The sequence below is a fragment of the Sceloporus occidentalis genome, unplaced genomic scaffold (assembly GCF_023333645.1).
Source record: "Sceloporus occidentalis isolate IW3139 unplaced genomic scaffold, rSceOcc1.0.p SCAF_20, whole genome shotgun sequence".
NCBI classification, from domain to species: domain Eukaryota; kingdom Metazoa; phylum Chordata; class Lepidosauria; order Squamata; family Phrynosomatidae; genus Sceloporus; species Sceloporus occidentalis.
Genome location: NW_028317000.1, coordinates 14,213,942 through 14,232,495, shown reverse-complemented (window position 1 = coordinate 14,232,495; position 18,554 = coordinate 14,213,942). Strand labels below are relative to the sequence as shown.

Sequence of the window (18,554 nt, the reverse complement as noted above, 5' to 3'; positions counted from 1 at the left end):
AATTTAAGGATTTTGATACGACTTGTGGATAAGTTGAGGATGAAACTTAGGGGCAAGCAACAAAGGATCAAAAGGATGAAGGAAAGGGAAACGATGCCCAAGAAATTACAAAATCCCAGCAGGCAAAACTGCTGTGCTCAGCCTAAAGACTGATATTTGACTATAAGTCAACCCCAGGTGCAAGTCAAAGGTAGGTTTAGGAGCCAAAATTGTGGACTCTGATATGAACTATGGATAAATCACGGGTAAAACTTATGGCCACACAAGGAAGGATCGAAAGGATAAAGGAAAGGAGAATGAAGTCAAAGAACTTACAAAATTCCAGGAGGCAAAGCTTTGCTTGCACTAAATGCTGGATGGTTGAGAAAGTAGAGGAAGGTCAGTGCTCCAAGGACAGATTACGTTCTTGCCTTTCATAAGATGGTTCCTTTTTAAAATAAGAGTTGAAGTACAGTATTTACACTGACCCAGGTTTTTGGGTCTGATTTTTGATTAAAATTTCTAGATTTATGAGTGCATCTAGTAAGCCCATCCATTTTTCCAATCCTGTGCATCAGTAACATGGCAGACATGCTCAAGCATACAATAAGCACACCAAGAGGTGATGGTGGCAAGGTAAGGGCTCTCATTCCCCTTTATTGTGGCTTTTGGTTTCCTCTTTGTGAGCTATCGAACGCACCCTCTGCCTATCCAGCGTTGTGCTCTGGTTTGTCCATGAACAGATAAATATTTGGAAAGGTGGCATCTAAGCGGAGGGAAATATGCCAGGGCTTTGTCTCTTGCCTAATTTAAATTCCAAACCTGGCACAGAGGCAGGAAACAGTGGGAGGGAGGCACCCTTCGTACTCTGCAGGGGAGAAATGGTGGCAAGATATACAGCCAAACAGCTTTGCCAGTCTTTCACCATAACACCCCTTCCCAACCGAGATCCAGAGGACACTAGAAAAACAAAGAACGCAACCTCCAAACAGCAAACAAAGCTGGTGGGAAATAATAGCTCACCACTTTTTGGCAACGGTAATTCTCCCTCCTTGCTCCCTGCCTTTGAATGCCATTCCTTGGCAATTCAAATGCCATTAACAGGGGCAAAGCGATCCGAGGACAACAGGCTTAAGGCTCAGAACAGAGTGTTCTTGGTTGCAGCCCTTTTGTATTCGGATGGCACACAAAGGTACTAACTTGAGCCGAGACCCAAATATGCCACAGGTTGAGACTCCCCTTTATACAAATAGCTTGAAGGCAATTTTATACAGGGTAATTTTTCAATAATGTTGTGCATGAAAGAAAGTTGGCGTGCATCTTAGCAGCAGAAAGCAAAGGCTTCATCATCCCAACCTCCCGTGGAATAGGGTTTTGGGGTTTGGAATACAGTATTTTGGAATTGCGGATAAGGGGGACTGAACCTGTAGATGTTGAAATCATCCATTCCACGCAGTGGAAGAGGAAAGAACTCATATTCCCAAGGTGCCAAGCAAGAGCTCATGCTGTGGCAATGGTTACCCACCAGCATGGATTCGCCACCCTTTCCTAATCTCTGGAGGAACAATCCAACAAGACACACACACAAACACACACAGCAGCCTCCCAAGGGTTATGCTAGGAACTGTGTTTTAGAAACCAATCTCACTTTGGCTCTGTAGACCAAGCTACAGTTAGACAGACAGTAACTTTAAAATTCAATAATCCTTTGCAAAGCCAGTGTGCAGTTGTGGTTTTGAGCATTGGACAACTGCGGAGACCAGGGTTCAAATCCTGGCTCCGACCCTTTGGGTGACGTTGGGCAAGTCATACTCTCTCAGCCTCAGGAGGAAGCAATGGCAAACATCCTCTGAACCAATCTTGCCCCAGGGTAGGTTTGCCCTCAACCATCACCACTACGAAACCAATCCTTTGCAACTCTGGCCCCTAAAGACTGACCAGGGCACTCTCAGGGCAAGTCCAGCTGGCATTGTGCAAGTTGGCCGCCCCCTACTGACATGAACCGCCAACGACAGACTCCACGCCCTTCAAATGAAATACAAGGACTATTTTAAAAGCGGCATTTAATTGGAACCTCCCCTTTGCTGAGGTTTTTTATTCTTACACACACCAAAAAAGAAGAAAAAAAGCAATTCAGAAAATGGTTACAGGAGACCGAATGAAAGCATTGTACATACATACGGACGTCATTGTCGACAAAGAGTCATTCAATCGGGGGGCGGGAGGGCACCCCAACCACAAAACACTCCGATGTGCTTTTAAAAAAAGAAAGAAAAGAAGGAGTTTCTAAGCAGATGGACAGAGAGACAAAGTGGGCTTCTAAACAAAGGGAGACGCTGACTTCCATCTTTAAGTATTCAATGGGTGGGGAAGGTTCAAGCCTGGTTTCAAAAGGCAGACCCAACAAAGAAATCTAGTCTTTCCCACCTAAGGATGACTTGGGAGGGGGATAAAACAAGTAAAGAACTGGTGAAGCCCTGCTCAGGGGTGGTGCTTGGGACCTCCATGTCAGAGAGGGAACTCTATAGAAGAAAGCCCGCTGCTTCTTCAGCTCCGCTGGCACAAGTGCCAACCAATGCACACCAGCTATAGAAAACGGGCGTCTCAAGATGAAGTTAAAAATCTAGAAGGTTAACAAAAGCTATTGGTTCCACCTAGCAGGGCAAATTGCATAGCTGGACCTGGCAGCTTTGCGAGAGATTCCCCAGCAGTTCTATCACACAAATCCCTTGCTCTCCCTAGAGGAGAATGGGGCAGACCCCCAGCTGGCAGGGGAGATTCAGCACTAGGGTCCTGGTGGGGAAGGGAGGCTCTGCTACGGAAGGACACCAGTCAAGATACCAAAAGAGGAATCAGACAAGAGGCTAAAGCCTCTCTATGGAAGTGTGAGAGGGAAGGAGAGGGGGACATCCCTCACACACACCTGGCTGGGCTTCATAATTTCACCCTCCCCTCAAACAATTCCTGGCTCGACACTGGTGAGAAACACAACTGGACAGAGATCAAAACCATTCTTCAGTTCTGTGGTGGGGGTGGTGGGGGAGCAGGGGGCATGCCGAAGGGTGGCAAGGTTGGCACCCCCACCCCCATCATGGTGACAAAGTTAGAAGGGTCCATGGGAGGCGGGGGAGGGGGCGGGGCGTACATCATGCCCGCGGAGCCAGGAGGCGGGGGTGGGGGAGGCGGCGGGGCCCCGGGGGGCAGCGGAGGCTGGACCCCGGGAGGCAAAGGCACCATGGAGGGGCTGCCTTGCATCTGTGGGGCCCCCGTAGAAGTTGCCGCCGCCTGCTGCTGCCATGGAGGGATGGCCCCGGTGCCAGCGCTCGTGGTGGTGGTGGTCGTCGTATCTAGGATAGGATACAGAACAAGGTCACCCGAGAGATCAGACACAGGGAGCTCTCTAAGTTCCAGAAACCAGACAAACAGTTCACCCGTACACACATACACACACCACAAAGAAGCAATTTCCTAGACCCACAGCCACACTCGTATTTGTTTCAGCATTTCCTCCCATTATCCAGAACACAACTAGTCTACAAGCCAAAGATGGGCCTTACAGTGTACTCCTCCCCTCCCCACAAGGCAGAAATTCAACCCCCCAAATACTGGAAAACGGCACATAGGAATAAACTCTTCTAAAACATGGCCACATGGCCCAAAAAACCCACAAAAACCTATAGCCGTCCACCCTATTTGAGGAGTCATGAGACTGAAGGTAAGACAGGAGTTTTCTTAGGCAAGGTGCCCAAGACCCCTCCAGAGCCCTTCTCCCAAGTTCAGCCTTTCACAAGAAGAGACAGGAAGAAAAGTGAAGGGACTGGATGTAGGGCTGCCAACTGGCAGTTAGCTTGCCCAGCGGAGGGTCACAGAGGTGCGTAATAAAAGGAAGTGCTCTTACTCACTTTGCTGCCATGGCAAGGGAGTACTGCTGCTGGGAGGCGGGGGCGGAGGCTGTTGCTGCTGCTGCCATGGGGGGAGAGGACCAGAGGGAGGCGGGGGAGGCTGACCACTGGGCGGAGGAGGCGGAGGGGGCATCATACCCATCGGAGGGGGCATCATACCTGCCAAGGTCAGAGGCACAGAAAAGCACATTCAGCAGTGTCTGGGAGGGTGCTTGCCCTTCCCCACAGCATCTCTCAATACATATTCCCCCACCACCCCCCACACACTACACTCACCTTTTCCTTGGAGGCGATAGACCCCAGAGCCCACTGGCGCATTGCCCAGGTACTGATCTTAAGGGAATGAGAGACCATAGCCTTAACAACGGTTAGAACAAGCCAGCCCCAGCATTTATTTCTTACCAAGCCTGCCACTGCAACTGAGGAAGGCCTTCCACATTAGCCCAGCCAACACAAACCAACCAAGCCTTCCCACTCCCCATCTTGGAAGAGACCCTCATAAAGGTTCTAGATTGTACTCACCCATGTGGTGGGGGCCTGGGGGGCCATGAGGATGTGGTCCCTGGTTCATGGGTGGATTGTGAGGTTGCATCCAAGGTGGAGGGCCGTTGGGGTTGTGCTGCATTGGGTGACCTCCATGTCCCCCCATATTTGACATGGGGTGGGGGAAATTGTGGGGGCCACCAGGCCCTGCGGGTCCACCGCCGCCACCGCCGCCTCCTCCACCTCCACCACCGCCACCTCCACCATGCATGCCATGGAACGGTCGGTTCTCAGAGGGGCCGGAGTTCATCCACGGTGGACGGTTCTAAGAAGAAACAGACTGGTTACAAGGCATCATGCCAAGAACAAGTGAGGAAGGGGACCGCTTGTGGAGGCTATGCACAAGGGGAAAGACAGCCTTTTGATACTGATAAGCAATACCCTTATATCCTTTCCATTGACCTCCCAACTGCCCTCCCATCCCCTGACCCAATCCACTACCTAAAGCATTACTCAAGCCTGACTTTGTAGATGAACAAGGATGCTCTTCTTCTGTCCCCAAATATATGAACTTACTCCCATTCAGCACCAAAGGCCTCAGGCCCTAGTCAACCTTTCTCATGGGTATCCTACCAGAGACGTCAGGCCCATCCAATTCTACTATTCTCTTCCCAACATATACATAGCCGACTCACTGACACTCAATTTGCCCCAAGGCATTCCAACTATGAAAGATATCCATAACTCACAGGAGGTGGCTGGTTATTTCCTGGCCCTGATGGTCTTGGGCCACTTGGCAGGGGTGGGTTGGAGGGCCCAGAAGATGACCCTACAGAGGCTGGGACAGGAGCTTCTCCCAGCTCGGCCATCAGGGACAAATATTCCTTGTCCATGCGTGCTTTGTCCTGTGCTGACTGGGGATCCCCAGGCCTGAAGTGGGACAAGGCAGTGAGAGAATGAGACAACACCCACCATATTGCACTGGAAAATAAGTACATGTTCTAAGAAAGTCATGAAGGGCTGGGGAGTATATGGCTATCCAAATGTTGCTGAGTGGCACCTCCCCTCAGCACTGGCAGGAGCTGGTGGGAATTTCAGTCCCATCATCTGGCCTCATGCTTACCGGGCAAACTTGCAATCTGATGCTATGTGACCAGCTCCTCCACACTTGGTACACACCGTAGTACTGGTGATGGTACGAATCTCTGTATTTTGCCATGGGCGTAAAATCCTAAAGGAGAAAAGAAATCAGGTTGGACCACTGGTAACATGAGGCAAGGTCCTTCTCACATCGCTGGGCCCTACCTGGCACTCACCTGTTATCATCCTCACGCAGCGTCCCATTGAGGCGGGCCAGCTCTCGCAGCTGCATCTTACGCAGGTCATTTTGGTCCTCTGGCGTTTCAATGCCTTGTTTCAGAATATTCCGGATCTAGGAAAGGAAAAAGAGAGGACATTTTTCTGCATCAAGAAAGTTAACTCATTTACCAACCTTCTGGGGGGCGTAATAGGCTTCAGGAACAAGGGACACTCAGAAACCGATGGATTGTGACTAATCTGCTCACCAAACGCATCTGGTCAATCATTCTTATGCTATCAGTAGATGGGCAAGCTGACAGGATTCTGATATTTATGCAGTGCTATTTGATAATGGTCAGAATCCTGTCTATGATAAAATCTGTTGGTATATGTCTTCTTTGGGATGGTACTCCTTCAACAGCCATTTAAGGGGCATAGCAGCATCACCCAGGCATTGGCATCTGCCAGAGAGGAGAAGGCACAAGCACAGAGCATTATGCTCCTTGTGTGCAAAGCAGGACCTAACCCAATGAGGGGGCACCAATTCTCCAGCACAAGAATGGGTTCTTCTTCCTCCAGCCCAGGCCAATTCTATTCCTCACCACCATTCTGTCCAACAGCGATCTTTTGCAAACTGGTGGCTTACCCCAGAGTTTCTTCCCCTTTTGAGGGAGGACAGCTGGACATCAGAGACACACTGGACAATGGGCTTTGATACCTAACACCAATGACTGACATTTGATCAAACAGGCTTGGGGAGGAAATGTACTGGGGTGAGAGAAGAATCCTTGGACACCCCCCTCACCATGTTGTTTCCTGAAACATAATGTTAAGTCCACCAGTGACATCCCAGGGTAGAACTTGAAGGTGTTCTGATGTATCTAAATAGGCCTTGCCAGTGGCTGCAGAGGAAGACCCCTGGGACTGCAATATATACCACTCCTTCAGTTCAATAACAGAACAGGATATAAATTAAGTAAATAGAAATAGCAGCTTCTGCTGAAAGTACTTTCATGTTCATGCTTGTGGCCTGGCCAGCTGCCATGTTTAAAGTCAGGTAAAGGTCATCTCCCAATTTCAACTGCCTGGTGACCAGCTTTTGTGTATTTTTGCTTCGCCTCCAAATGTGCTGCATGGTTCTTCTCTATGGGTTCCCTGCCCTGTCCTGTGTCCTCTCTGGCTGTAGAAACCATAGCATGCCCTTACTGTCACTGCATCAGTATTTCTAGTTTGCTACAAATGGATGAACGTTTTGGTCTCTGAATCTACTCTGACATTATATGGAGCTTAGCAACTGGCGCATACCTGTTCCACAGCCTTTTTCACATTTTCCATGGTGTTGGCAGTGACCAAAGCATGAAGGGGCTCATCCTCACCAGGCAGCATCTGGCCATCCTTCCGTCCCACCTTTCCTTCCTTTACAGACCCTTTGCCTCTGATCATAATCTTGGCATTACATTCCTTCTCAATGTTCTTCAGGGTATTCCCTCTGGAGAGAGAAAAAGGCAAACCCAAATGTTTTTACCAGACAACCAAAGTTCTGAAACTTTGTCTTCAGAAGTAAAAAAGACCTATTTTGGCTAACAATCTAGAACTAGGAAGAAATTTAGTGATGAAATACTTAAACAATGAGAAATCTCCCAACAACAATCTTACCGGGGTCCAATCAGAAGCCCAACAAAGTTTATTTCTGGATATTCATCTTGTGGGATCATCACTTTATCACTCACTCGAGTTGCTGGAGGTCTGCAAAGGACAGCAATCATCAAGGTTTAGTTGCCACTCCCCAATAAAAACACATACTCATATCTAACTGTAGGAAATAATTAAAGACCAAGACCATATGGCAGCGCTCTCAAAGCTCTGGAAGAGACACCTGTTACAATACAGAATGTTTAATGTGTAAATGACTATTAAGCCGTTATGCTGTTTGGGGGCCTCTCTTGAATGAAACCTGGACACTGTTATTCACACTCTGATTAACAACTACACTAGATTATTAGATTACTTCTGAAAGCACCCTGGAAATGTCAACTGCTTCAAAATGCAAGGCCCACACTATTAACTAGTTCAGAAGATAAGACTACGTACTCCGCAGCAGTTAAAGAATTACAGTGTCTTCCAACTTGTTTCCAAAGCATTGGTAGTAATTTTAAGGCTTGGCTAGAGGTATGTGAATGATCACCTCTTCTCTTATGAACCGAACAAGAGCATGTGAGATTTCCCAAATCCTGCTCTGAGTAACTTCACCTTCTGAGATGGGGTGCGTGGCAACACCTATTTTCAGGTGACTTAGTGTTAACTTCTTAATTCTAATACCTTTCAATGCCAACTGATTTTTTTTAAAGTAATCAATGATCAACTCTTCTTAAAAATACTATTTATTACTTTTATTCTTAACTTTTCTGATGGTGTTACTTCCAAATGCTATTAGTTTCCTGAATAGTTAAGTTTCCTTATTCCAAATTAAAGCAAGCACAAGTTAATGGAGAAGACAAACCCACCTACGTAGGTCTCCTCTCCATTCCCCAAACTTACTTGTAATCAGCCGGGGGCTTGAAGTCCGGATTGAGCGCCACCATCTCCGTTATCAGGTTGTGTCTCTCTTCCTCCAGCTTTTTGCGGGTGCGGAACTCGCGGGTGTTCAAGCGTTTCCCCTCACTGTTGTATATGGGCTCGGGAGAAGGAGACCTGAGGAACAATAACCCCCAATGACTTCTCATGCGGCTGAGCTTTCCGGCCACTTATTAAGTACAGGCTCCCCTCAAATTCTAGTGCAATTTAGAAAAAAACAAAATTAAAGAGACCATAGGAAAAGAAGGTGTAAGCTCACTCATGCCTGTTAATATCACATGGACAAGGCAGCTGTAGCAAACCGCTGCCTGCTACCAGGAAGGGGGGGGGGAACTGGGGTGTTTTATTGAGGGAAAAGGGGTGCAGAAAGGAGAGTGAGGGGGTCATATACACACAGCCATGACAAACAGCTCTGCCATGAGTGTGCCTGTTGTTCAAAAACGGGGGAGAGGGGCGGGGAAGATGGAGAAAGTTGATTCACACAGAGAACAAACTTTCCAACTTCATTATTCCACGGAGGCAAACATTTAGAAAGATCCCTGGCGCAGGAGGAGGAGGAGGAGGAGGAGGTAAATCAATAAAGAATTATTCAGGTTAACTCTGAGCTTTTTTAATAATCAGAAAAGTAACAAGACAGGTTAAGCTTCTGTCGAACTCTTAATAGTCCTATTTTTCACTGGCACCGCGTGGACGGGTCAAGGCTTCTGTCCTGGCTTTACCTCCACTTTGCTGGCTGCACCGAGGCCGACTGAACCTGTTCACTGTGCTTAAGAGTTAGATATATATATATATAGCTGGGGTGGGTCCAAGCTGAACAAGAGCCCACCGTTCCTCAGGCTGCAGTCTGGGCTGGTAAACCAATAAGAGACAGACCGGCTTTCTCCGTCAGGTTTAGGCTCCCAGAAAGCAGAGGCTCTAACAGACAAAAATGTTATACCTAATTTTCTTTTGGTTCCAAATAATAGTAATGATAATAAAAAAGAGTCAAGATAGTTTTACCACATCTGCACTTGCGGTAAAAAAGCAACACTTAAGTTTATGGATATATATGTTTCTCTCTCTCCAAAACAGATTGAAATAAAAATTTTAGAGTCAGCTGCAAGAAGGGAAGAGATATTGGTCATGTTATTAAAAAATAATAATACATCCGTGAAGTAACCAGAAAACTAAACCCGGGGTTTTGTTTTTAAATTAGACAATCTTTCTTCCTAGCTGGTTAAAGGATTGGTTAGAGTCAGTTGAATCCCAATGTCTTCTCAGCCTGAAGCGAATAGTTAACACAAGAATATGAAACCAAAAAAAAGGTCAGGTTTGGTAAGGAGTGATCGCGACTAAATTACACCTCCGTTTCTAGGACCTGAGAAGGCCTTGCAGCCCCACAGCAAACGTGAACCGTTTTCGTCCTCACAGTCCACATTTACTAGCCGTTTTAAAAATATAAACTCAGCCACTAGCTTAGTAGATCCTTTTAAACACAGAGACCTGTTAAATTAATACGGTGATTTGGTTCCAAGACCTTAAGAAAGAGTTTCAAGCTAACCGTTTCATGCCTTCCGCAGCTGAAAGTTGTCCTTTTTGAAAGTTAGGTGAGAGAACTGTATCATTTCTACTGGATATTAATCATTATCAGGTCTTTTAACCAGTATGGTCTCATTCCATGAAAGGGCTGTACAAATAAGCATTTGATAGATACAAGACAAGACAGTAATTGCAACCCCTTGTTCTGCATTAACCACCCATTCACCTGTTAGGTTCCCCCCCGGCATTTCATTCTTATCAATCACAAATAGTATGTAAATCTATTGCCACCAAATACAAGTTCACCTATCGGGTTTATCCTAAAACCTCAATGTTATGGTTAATAAAAAGGCGTTCCTCAGCTGTTTTTTGGAGCTGAAACGGGCAATGTCATGCCTAAAAGCTGTGCTTTAAATGTTTCTTGCAAGTCTTGGCAGTGTCACCAATATCTATTTACTGCCTAGAATTGTGGTTTCAAGAGGCTTGAATTTAAGGAGAAGAGGGATTTTTACGGTGAAGGGCTAAAACTAGTTTTTCGAGTTGTGCAACATGCTATAACACAACATCTCCCAGCTATAAAGAAATTAAGGTTCACAACCCAATTTGTTGGAGGACACTGAAGCCCAGCAAAACCACAAGTGTCCATTTCTGCACACTTTGGAGCGCAGTAGTGCTCTGGGCCCCAACTCCCAAGGTATTGGCCGCCGCTGTGTAGGAGCTGCTCCCAAAGAAACTGGTTAGTACCCATCTGGTTTTAAAAAACCATGATCAGCCACCGTTTGGAAAAGTATTGCAAAACCAGCGGTCAGGAAAAAAAAGGTTCCCAGGTTGCTCAGACTCAGCGACTTGTGCTGAGGACGCCTCAGTGTGAACCTGTGAGAAAGACCTCTGGACACTTGCCCAAGACCATGTTAAAATTAGTTTGGCCACCGTTCCCCCCCCCTTTAAATCAAGTTAACAATTATAGCCTAGGCAGGCTTAAAAACCCCACACCGAGGATCCCTTTCTGGCTTCATACTTCCCTAACAGTAAGACCTCAGCGACTATCTGTCACATCGGACCAGTGGAGACATTTCATAAAGGAAGGAACCTCATTGAACTGACATTAGGATGCCACCAAAAATGTATTGAAAAAGGTAAAAAGTGTTACTGTCAGCTGGTTAAAACTGTTTCCCAACCTGTCCTCAGGGTTAGGGGGGATGCCCAGGTCTCCTGTGCGCAGTTTGCGAGTCAGGTCTTCTATCTGCAGTTGCACTGGAAGAAACCAGGTTAGGAAAGAAAAAAGGATGGAAAAAAAGACAATGTTACCAAAAAACATCTCAAATCTCAACATCAAAGCATGAAGAACTTGGAGAATTTGCAAGGGACGACTGATACGTCAACATAAACATCGGGAGAGCCTACAATGTCATGTCAGTCAAATACCTTCAAACAGGAATCCAGAAAAGACCCTCCTTATTTCTAGCAAGCCTTCAGAAACCATGGTTCATCAGGAAGCAAAGCATTCAGGTGAGAGTTAAGGGGGAAACACACCTCATGTTTCTGAATTGTGAGCCATTGAAAGATAACCATTCTGACTTGCTAGAACTGGTAGTGGACAAGAGCAAGAATTGAGGGCAATGCAGATTGGTATTTCTTGGAAACATAAGTACAATCTTGTATGTTATAAGTATACAAGCCAATTAGAGACTGGGCTTTTTAAGAAATGCCACATTTCATACCAGTTTAGCAGGAGTCAATAGTCTTGAGGCTATGGCTTACAGAGCATCCTTCTACACATATATATATATACAGTGTGACCCTCTGCTAAGTGACAAACACTGGACACTAAAACATATTGTTATGCAAAAACCTTTATGTGCTCTACCCAATTCTGCACACATGCCCAGTATCCCCAAATGCAGTACTAACAGATGTCAAGCATTAAGCACTTGTGTTTTTTAAGACCCCAGATAATATAGTATTTTGACCCTGGTGCATCCAAGGGAGTCCCCCAGGTAATCTGTATCTGCTCAGTTAGTGGAGAGCGTCAGAACAAAAGCTGGTTTGGGATGCAGGCCTGAAGCTCCTTGCCCCGAGGCGGCTTTTGTTCCAGTCCCACCGACATCTGGCAAGCCACTCTGGAGAATATGGCTTGCGGGTTGCAACCCAAACCACTCTGCAGCAAAGGTACACCTACATCCATATGCATGAGAGATTCACCATATATAGATATATAGGAATGACTTCTTTTGGGCAGGAGAAGGACAGACGCTCCCTCCATTTCACTGAACTTTCACACACACAAAAAGAAACACAGCATTACTTCTCCTTGACCAAAAGCCTAATGCGATGGCACAGTCGCAGTATCATATTCAGACCCCTACGGAGTACAGTATGCTAAACTTTCGGGCTCCGTTTCAAAGTCTGGCTCTCAAAATAAACATTTTATTATGGAATATGTTCTTTAACAACAGCAAAACAAAGAATAAAACCCATAATAAAATATGCCTTTTATGCCTTTTATGATGGATATGCATTTTATTATGGATTTTATTCTTTGGTCTACTAGCAAACTGGAAAATGTTAATCTGTCAGATCTCCACCTACGTTTTGTATGACAAAATACATTTTGAAATGTTTCTGTCGGTTTGCAGACGGCTCGTCCCTGAAGTTGTTCATTACTGTTTCCACACGTATTTGGTAGTCGTCTCTCTCTCACAAATCCCACTCACTACAGATGTACGTGTACCTTTGCCACAGAGTCCTTTGGTTCATTGTAGGCCACACCACTATCCTCCCCTTACTTATCCAGTTAAGCTGAGGGTTGCAACTCCAGGTAGTAAAGCAGGCGAAGCCCTCATCTCTTTGCACAGACTGAGAATTCTGACCAGGCTCTCTCCGTTTCGACGGAGCTCTTTCAAGCCGCATGGGTCTGGCAGAGCCACTCGACAGGCAATAAATCAGGATGGTTACTTTTAAAGACAGAACTGCATCTCCAAATCCAATGGTCCAACATTAGGAACTGTTCCTTAATCTGGGGTTGGTTTTTTTGGCTCTCTATGGATAGGGGAGTGTTACATATCAAAATTCTCAGTGATTGATGCACAAGAAAGGAGTCTTCTCTTGATGTTAAGATATATGTGCAAATGACAATGAGACACAGCATCCTAGAAGAGTCTGGCTCTGAGCAGCAATCAACATTCACAGATAAAGAAAGACATCCACACTTCACTTTGTATTACAAGTAAGAAAGAGTTTCTGTTCATTCCCATATGCAGTACCATAACATTCCCAGTTTCCCCAACTCAACACCATTAATGCTTACAGAACCAAGCAGTATATCCCTTTCAAAGCAAAACGGTGTCCAATGACTGCAGAGCCTAATGTTAACCCAACCTCAAGTATTTCGTGATCTCAAAAATAACGATGATAATAAATAAACAAATAAAAAACACAGAGGTTAGGACACTTTCCCTTCTAGTCAGTTGTGCCAACCATCTTCGCCACCTCCGAGGCTCATGTTTTAACTCTGAACAATTAGCATTAGCAACGTCATAAAGGTGAGAAGGGAACCATGGTTATTGGGTTATAATGTGCCACTGCAAAATATCCCTACTGTGAAAGAGGCTTCCAAACAATACAGATTCAAAAGGGACTCTTCTTTCTAAGTGTCGTCTGCTAGCAAGGCCACGATAACCCAGGCCTTGAACGCACAACAGTCAAGAACAGTCTCTGGATCAGGGCTGACCTGAAGGCATGGAAGGACAGAACAAGGGCTTACCTATATAAGCTCTCTCTTGTTCCCGCGTGAGGCCAGGAGGGATGACGGTGGGCATTCCCGGGATGACCGTCTTCTGATCCATGGTGTCTTGGTTCCACCGGCTCCTCTTCCGTTTCTTATTAGGATAATCTGCAAACACATTACGCCTCTTTATAGGAACCGTTACAGCCGGCGAGGCTCAGGCTGTGCTTGTGTCCAGAGACAGAGGTCCAAAGCAAATCCAGCCTGAGACCGCTTTAACTGCCCTGGCTCAGGGCTAGGGAATCCTGGGCACTGTAGTTTATTGTGGCACCTGACACCAGTATTAACATTGCCCAACTACATGCCATAAACCTGGGGCTGCTCAAGTATAACCATCGTTCTTATGTCCATCCCACTCCAATTCCCATTAAAAAGCTACTACAGGAAGTCAAAGGCTTTCATAGGTGGCATCCATAGGTTTATGAGGCGATGTGGCCATGTTCTAGAAGAGCTTATTCCTGACGTTTCGCCAGCATCTCTGGCTGGCATCTGCAGAGAAACGACAAGAATAAACTCTTCCTACTTTCTTAAAGACTCTATGGGCAAGTATTCTCCAATGATTGGGGCATAGAGAATCATGGGGATTCCTTGTCCATAGGGAAACATAGGGGATTGCTTGCTCATAGAGAATCATGGGGATTATTTATCCATAGGGAGTCACTGGGGAATACTTGCCCATAGGGAAGCATAGGAAATACTTGCCCATAAGGAAACATTGGGGAATACTTGCCCCCCAATTCTCTATGGGCAAGTATTCTTCACTGACTGTGGCATAGAGAATCATGGGGATTACTTGCCCATAGGGAAACATAGGGGATTACTTGCTCATAGGGAATCACTGGGGACCACTTTATCTAAACGATGAAGCAAAGAGAACAATGTGAAAGAACTGATACAATTCCATCAGGCGTAGCTCCTGTGCTTATGCTTTCTTCTCCCGCGCGGAAGGTGGGAGGCAACAAGGGCTTGCTCTTGGCTGGAAGGCAAGGGAAGAGCTGCCTCTGGAGCTGAGGCTCCGATGGAGGGGCCAAAATTAGGCACAGATGGGGGCCTTTCATCGTCTACTACCAGGGCAGACCCCAGACAGAGGCCGGCTGCCGCCAACACTTGGGGGAATGATCCCTTGCCGTTCTCATTTGAGTCATCTTGGTTGCCTTTCTCCTGCCCTTTTTAGTGATAAGCGCCTTCAAGATTTACCAGCGTAGAGAAACAATACGGCTGGCAATACCAAACACCAACAAAGGCATCATTGTCCAACCCTGTGTAAGTGCACTCACCCACCCATATTTGCAGCTCTGAGTATTCACAGATTTGATTCCTATGTTCTCTCTAGGAATATCCTGGTCCTCCTCCAGAGCAACTCTGTGGTAAGATTTAACTAAAGGTGGCCCTGAAAGACCTAGAGATTATTCCTAGAGAGGACACTCTCCTAGGCCTTTGTAGCTCCTCCAGCGCAGTTTTATGGTCAGCGTCTGTCAGAGGTTGACCACAGAGTTGCCCTGGAGGACCTATAGAGATTCCTAGAGAGGCGTCCTCTCAGGTGAAAACATGGTGTCTGTTATTTGTGGCGTTTCCCTATTGACGGGGGTCCTGTGCCCCTAACCCTAGCGAATAGGGAGGGACAAGTGTCGCTGGCCCTCCGTATTGACTGTCTTGGGGTATTTCTCGTAGGTGAGCAAACAGTGCATCTGACGCTGCGTTCCCAGGTGCCAACGCTTTCTGTCCGAGCGCAACTAAGAACCAACCAGGAGGAAATAGACTCAGGTGGCAGAACGCTTCCTCCGAACACAAGCCACAGCAAAACGCATCTGAAGGGCAGATACCAGAAGGCAGCATTAAGGCCACAATTGGCTTCCTCCGCAAAACCCCAAATCCTGCCCATTCCCATTCTTCAAACCTTTCATTGCATTACAATCTGTGAGACTTATGGGCAAGTATTCCCCATTGATTCCCTATGGGCAAGCGTTCGCCTATCGTTCCTTATGGACAAACACTCCCCAATGTCTCCTTATGGGGTAAATACCCCCCAAGGATTCTCTATGGGCAAATATTCTCCAATGATTCCCTATGAGCGAGTATTCGGTTATCCTCTATGGAGCCAATAGCCTCCCAATGTCTCCCTATGGGGCTAATATTCTCCTATTGTCCTCTATGGGGCTAATATCCCCCCATTGTTTCCCCTATGATCCTCCCTGGGGCCAATGTCTCCCGACGGGGCAAGCCTTCCCCTATTATTCATTCCCTTTGGGCAAAGTCCTAAGGCCTCTCCATAGCCCTCCTTCCATGGGCTTGCCTTGGTTCCCAGCCCCGGCTTGGCCTCCCTCATCCTGCTGCTGCTGCTGCTGGTGGAGGAGGAGGTGCTGGGCCTGCTGCTGTTGCTGGTGTTCGAGGGCCAAGGGAGGCTGCTGCGGCTGCTGCTGGGTTGGCGGCGGCGGCGGCGGCTGCTGGGGCGGCGGGGGAGAAGGGAAGCGGTACTGGCCGTAAGGCGGCCCTTGCTGCTGCGGCTGCGGCTGCTGGGGCTGCGGTTGCGCCGAGGGCGGCTGGGGCTGGGGCTGCGGCTGCTGCGGGGGCGGCGGAGGTGGAGGCGGCGGCGGCGGAGGAGGCGGCGGCAGGGCGGCGAAGGGGAAGGCTGCGGCCGCGGCGGCCATGAGGCTGGGGATGGCCGGCTGGGGCTGGGCCTGAGCGGGGCCCGGAGGCGGAGGAGGCGGCGGAGGAGGCCCTTGCATCACTAGCGGAGGCGGGGGAGGAGGGAGCGGGTATCCGGTTTTGCCCGGCACCGGAGGAGGAGGCGGCGGCGGATGGAGCTTCCCCAGCGGCGTCGCGTTCGCTCCAGTCGCCATAGACGCTCGGGAAACTTCCACGACGTAGGCCCCCTTTTTTTCCTCCCCTCACAGAGGCCCTCAACGTCCCATTGGCGCCCTCGCGCGTCCGTCACGATTTCCCGACCGCTCATTGGACGCCTTCGCTGTCCGTCGCGTTTCTCGCGCGCTCATTGGGCAACCTCGCTTCTCAAAGCGGGTTGGGTGGCGTCGCCGTCCGTCAAAAGGAACCTGAAGTAACTCGAAAGCCTATTGGTTAATTAGCACGGTAGGAGGGAGCAAGAGGGAGAAAGTAGCGCGAGACGAGACGGAGGGGGCGGGACGGAGCGCCAGGATTGGTTTATCACGGTGGGTTTTTTTTCTCCGGCCACATGACCTGTCTCCTCGAGGACTTTTTCTGCGTTGGCGGAGCGGACATTAGAGAAGCACGCAGGCTTTCTCGAGAGTGACGTCAACGCAACCCTTGGCTCCCATTGGGCGTCGAATTAAGCAGAGATGTAACAGAGGATTTGATTGGCCCACGTTCTCTCTAACAAAGAGATCTCGATGGCGATTGGCGGACGGAGCTGATGGATCCAAGAGGCTCATGGGAGTTTGGGCATTGAGGGGCCTATATTTACAATGCAGAATTAACCCACTTTGACACATAATCACACACACACATATAGCATATAATACATTAAAGTATATTACAATACATTAATAATATATATATATATATATGTGTGTGTTACATTAAATTATAATATATTAATATATATATAATACATTAATACAATACTATATATATATATATATATACATAGTATATAATACAATACATGTTATTAAATTATAATACAATACAGTACTATATATATATATATATATAGTATATAATACAATACATGGTATATTACTGTGTGTGTATATATCTATATCTATATATCTATATCTAGTATATAATACATTAAATTATATTACAATACATTAATGCTATATATATATATATATTACATAATACATTAACATATATATATAATACATTAAACTAATACAATACTATATATGTAATACAATACATGGTATTATATTACTATGTGTGTATACATATATATAATACATTAAATTATATTACAATACATTAATATATATATATATATACATTAAACTGTAATACAATACTATATATAGGATACTATATAGTATAGTTTTTAACTGGTATGGGTGGTTTTGTTTGTACTGTTGGGATATGGGTTGTTGCACTGTTATTGTTTTTTGCTGTAATTTTGTTGTAAACCGCTGCGATCTGTATAGGAATAGCGGTATAGAAATAAATTTTCATTTCATTTCATTTCATATATAGTATAGAATACATTGTATTTTATTACAATGTGTGTGTGTGTGTGTATAGAGACTATATAATACATTACATTGTATTACAATGTGTATATATAATGTATAATACATTAAATTGTAATACAATATATGTATATATATAGTATTATATTACAATTTAATGTATTATATATTATATAATACTATATATTATATAGTATATAATATGTTGTATTATAATACATTAATATAATGTAAATATATAGTATATAACACATTACATTGTATAATACATTAGTGTGTGTGTGTGTGTGTGTGTATATATATATATATATATATATATATTATTAAATTGTATTATAATATATATGTATGTGTATATAATACATTAATATAATGTATTACTATATACTTTGGCCCTAACGTTATCAGTACAGGTTAAGTTCCCATTAAAGAGTTCCCTGCAACTTGTAACAAAACACTGATTAAAATGGAAACCAGTCAAGAAATACGAAGAAGACTAAGAAAGGGAAGAACTGGACAAGATCCTAAATAGCAAAGATGTGCAACTGAGCACCAAAGCTAGACCTGCCCTAGCCATTGGTTTCTTCATCCCCAAGGTCTGGATGCGAGAGCTGGACAACGAAGAAAGCAGATGGGAAGAAAACCAATTCATTGGAGATGTGGGGCTGGAGAAGATACCATTGACTGCCAAGAAGACATACAAATGGGCCTGTGATTCCATGCGCATAAGGCGTACATGAAACATAATGTCATGTTTAGTTGTGGGTCCCACCTCCAAGGTTTATGTAGGTGTATATTCCATTAATGCATATGAGAAATCATATACATCTTCCTTCATTGCTAAATATGCTGGCC

The 18,554-nt window shown here is 45.9% G+C and overlaps 1 protein-coding gene across 5 annotated transcripts; it reads right to left on the bottom strand.

The window, feature by feature from the left end:
• Positions 1-2,025: 2,025 nt before the first annotated feature.
• SF1 (splicing factor 1) lies at positions 2,026-16,431 on the bottom strand. 5 transcript variants are annotated; one of them, XM_089483480.1, is made up of 13 exons: positions 15,833-16,431; positions 13,519-13,647; positions 10,934-11,009; positions 8,202-8,354; positions 7,320-7,409; positions 6,969-7,152; positions 5,681-5,796; positions 5,488-5,595; positions 5,114-5,294; positions 4,404-4,689; positions 4,158-4,214; positions 3,878-4,040; positions 2,026-3,326 (listed from the first exon to the last, which is right to left on the bottom strand). In XM_089483480.1, the coding sequence occupies exons 1-13, from the start codon at positions 16,377-16,379 to the stop codon at positions 3,083-3,085; spliced, it is 2,334 nt and encodes a 777-aa protein (XP_089339606.1). In that variant the 5' UTR covers positions 16,380-16,431; the 3' UTR covers positions 2,026-3,082. The 5 variants fall into 5 exon arrangements, with proteins under 5 accessions (XP_089339606.1, XP_089339605.1, XP_089339607.1 ...); XM_089483479.1 differs by having other exon boundaries at positions 3,882-4,040; XM_089483481.1 differs by having other exon boundaries at positions 3,882-4,040; positions 4,158-4,209.
• Positions 16,432-18,554: the final 2,123 nt, after the last annotated feature.

Excerpts from the sequence above, each read along its gene's own strand:
- SF1 (XM_089483479.1), bottom strand. The coding sequence starts at position 16,379 with ATGGCGACTGGAGCGAACGCGACGCCGCTGGGGAAGCTCCATCCGCCG. Across the intron at positions 7,410-8,201 it reads AAGCCCCCGGCTGATTACAA|ACCTCCAGCAACTCGAGTGA; the intron begins GTAAGTTTGGGG and ends TGTCCTTTGCAG. Across the intron at positions 5,596-5,680 it reads CTGCGTGAGGATGATAACAG|GATTTTACGCCCATGGCAAA; the intron begins GTGAGTGCCAGG and ends TTTCTCCTTTAG.